This window comes from Pelmatolapia mariae, linkage group LG3_W (genome assembly GCF_036321145.2).
Source record: "Pelmatolapia mariae isolate MD_Pm_ZW linkage group LG3_W, Pm_UMD_F_2, whole genome shotgun sequence".
Lineage (NCBI taxonomy): Eukaryota > Metazoa > Chordata > Actinopteri > Cichliformes > Cichlidae > Pelmatolapia > Pelmatolapia mariae.
The window spans coordinates 17,026,518-17,028,556 of record NC_086229.1 but is presented as its reverse complement, the minus strand read 5'-3'; the positions used below and the strand labels follow the sequence as shown (position 1 = coordinate 17,028,556).

Below are 2,039 nucleotides of genomic sequence, written 5' to 3'. Positions count from 1 at the left end.
TTGTGTGCAAAGCGGAATGGACTTTTTGTCGAGCGGTGGACGTGAACAGTGTCAAGCCAGACATTGTCTGCGTACAGTGCAATCAACGTAGAGTGTACATAATGATATGTGGTCATGCAACCTGCGGGTGTTCTACCAGGGTTTGTCCAACGTGTAACACTGGGCCTACAGTAAGAGTTTTCATGTAAATTAACTAACTGTGGTGGATGAAAATGAATGCATTTTGGATGCTGCCTATTCGGCTCAGTGGTTCCATTGTCGATGGTAACATCCATGACATGTTGACGTTGTGTCTCATTGCAAAATAAACATTAGAAACGCTGTCTTGTTTTATTGCATGTTTATTTTGCATCTGTATACCACATTCAATATATATACACATGACAGACATCTCATCAATGTGAACACACACACACACACACACACACACACACACACACACACACACACACACTGTACAATCACAGAAACAGCAACCCCATGCGGTTGCAATTACAGTCTTCTATACATTAACATGTACAAATGAGCAGGCACATTGTAGTACGATAAGGGTAATACAGGGCACTGTTTCACAACATCGCCGTCAACAAAATACCACTTGGACATCTTTTTCACAAAGGCTGCGTAATGACCGAACTCATAGGGGCCTGTGTGAGTTATCATACCGTACAATTCGTACTTTGTAGGCTGTGAAGTTACAGACATCCTGCTACAGTCTAGTTCTTCTGGTGCGTCGATGGCACTGGTGTTAACCATAAGCTCTCCGCGTCGCACACACCGCTGCCCTCTGGCAACGGTGACACATAGCACTGCGGGTAGCTCTGTGATATCCGTAGTGACGTTCAGCTCCGTCTCCTCTTGACAGGTGCCACAGTGGTAGTCGGACACTCTAAAGGACTCGGAGTAGTCGTCCATGTAGTCCTGTAGCTTATTTGGCTCGTTTCCCCCAATATATACAATCACGTTGGTCGCGGCATGGTGTGAGATACATTCCGCGTTACACGTTGAACACTTTGCCGATTGTCGTTTCCGTATAGTCCACAGGTCAGATGCTTGTTTGCATCTAGGATCGCCGTCGTCCGCTAGTGCGTTTAGCACACACTTAAACACAGTATCGGCATCTTCTTGGACCTCGTGTGTCATGCCACTGTATCGCATTAGCGCGTCCACAAGTGGCTTTGGATCACACGGCGGCATTCCCCGGGTGTTACGGTCCATGTCCCGTAAGACGCTTGTCAGTTCCCTCGCCACGGTGTCGTCGCCGGCTTTATCGCAGTCGGCGTCATCAGAGCCACAGAGGCCTCCGGTCAGCATTATCCTAAAGTCATCGGTGACATACAGACACTGCAATACACTGTTTACGGCGCAGTGAGTCCCAACGTTGATCAAGCCTCTCATGTTGATTATCCTGTGCGCGCGCGGCAGACCAAACGCTCAGTAGTCCGTTGTGCAGTAAAGTGGCACACCCCTAAAAAGGTCGTCCAGTGTCTTTATTGCTCCTTTGCTGGTCTCCTTTGTATCGATGCACACTAGTAGTATAACTATCTTGTAGTGATACGAGCTGAAGTTTGAGAGGGGGGTCGACGTGACATGTTTTGTGATTTTCATAACAGGAGCCCAATCCAACAGCGTTGCCGCGTCGTGGGTGTACAGGCGTAGTTTATCGAGGGACTCGAACATATGTCGCTTCAGCTCGTCGACGCTTGGGATTCCTGAAAGCGCACTAGCTCTTAGTGTGATCTTAGTCAGACCCTGAGTGCAGTCTAAAGTGGTAACTGCGAACGCGCTATCCCGTAGCGCCTTAGTCTTTACTCGCAAGACAATGTTTCGCACGAGGTCTTTGACGAGTCCGCCGTGGTCAAGTGTCACATCGGCCCCCGGCGCGGCCGAGTCCGGGCGACACGCTGTCTTGGAAAACCGAGTGATGGGAAGACGGGTCGGGGTTCCAAACACCAGAACCTTAGCCGTACACTTATTCAAGTTGGCCTCGCCGACCCTCGAGCCTACCCAATTTGGTACGTCGGCCAAATATTCTCTGA

The 2,039-nt window shown here is 49.3% G+C and overlaps 1 protein-coding gene across 1 annotated transcript; it reads right to left on the bottom strand.

The window, feature by feature from the left end:
* Positions 1-492: 492 nt before the first annotated feature.
* LOC134620970 (ubl carboxyl-terminal hydrolase 18-like) lies at positions 493-1,398 on the bottom strand. Its single transcript, XM_063467355.1, has one exon. The coding sequence runs from the start codon at positions 1,396-1,398 to the stop codon at positions 493-495; it is 906 nt and encodes a 301-aa protein (XP_063323425.1).
* Positions 1,399-2,039: the final 641 nt, after the last annotated feature.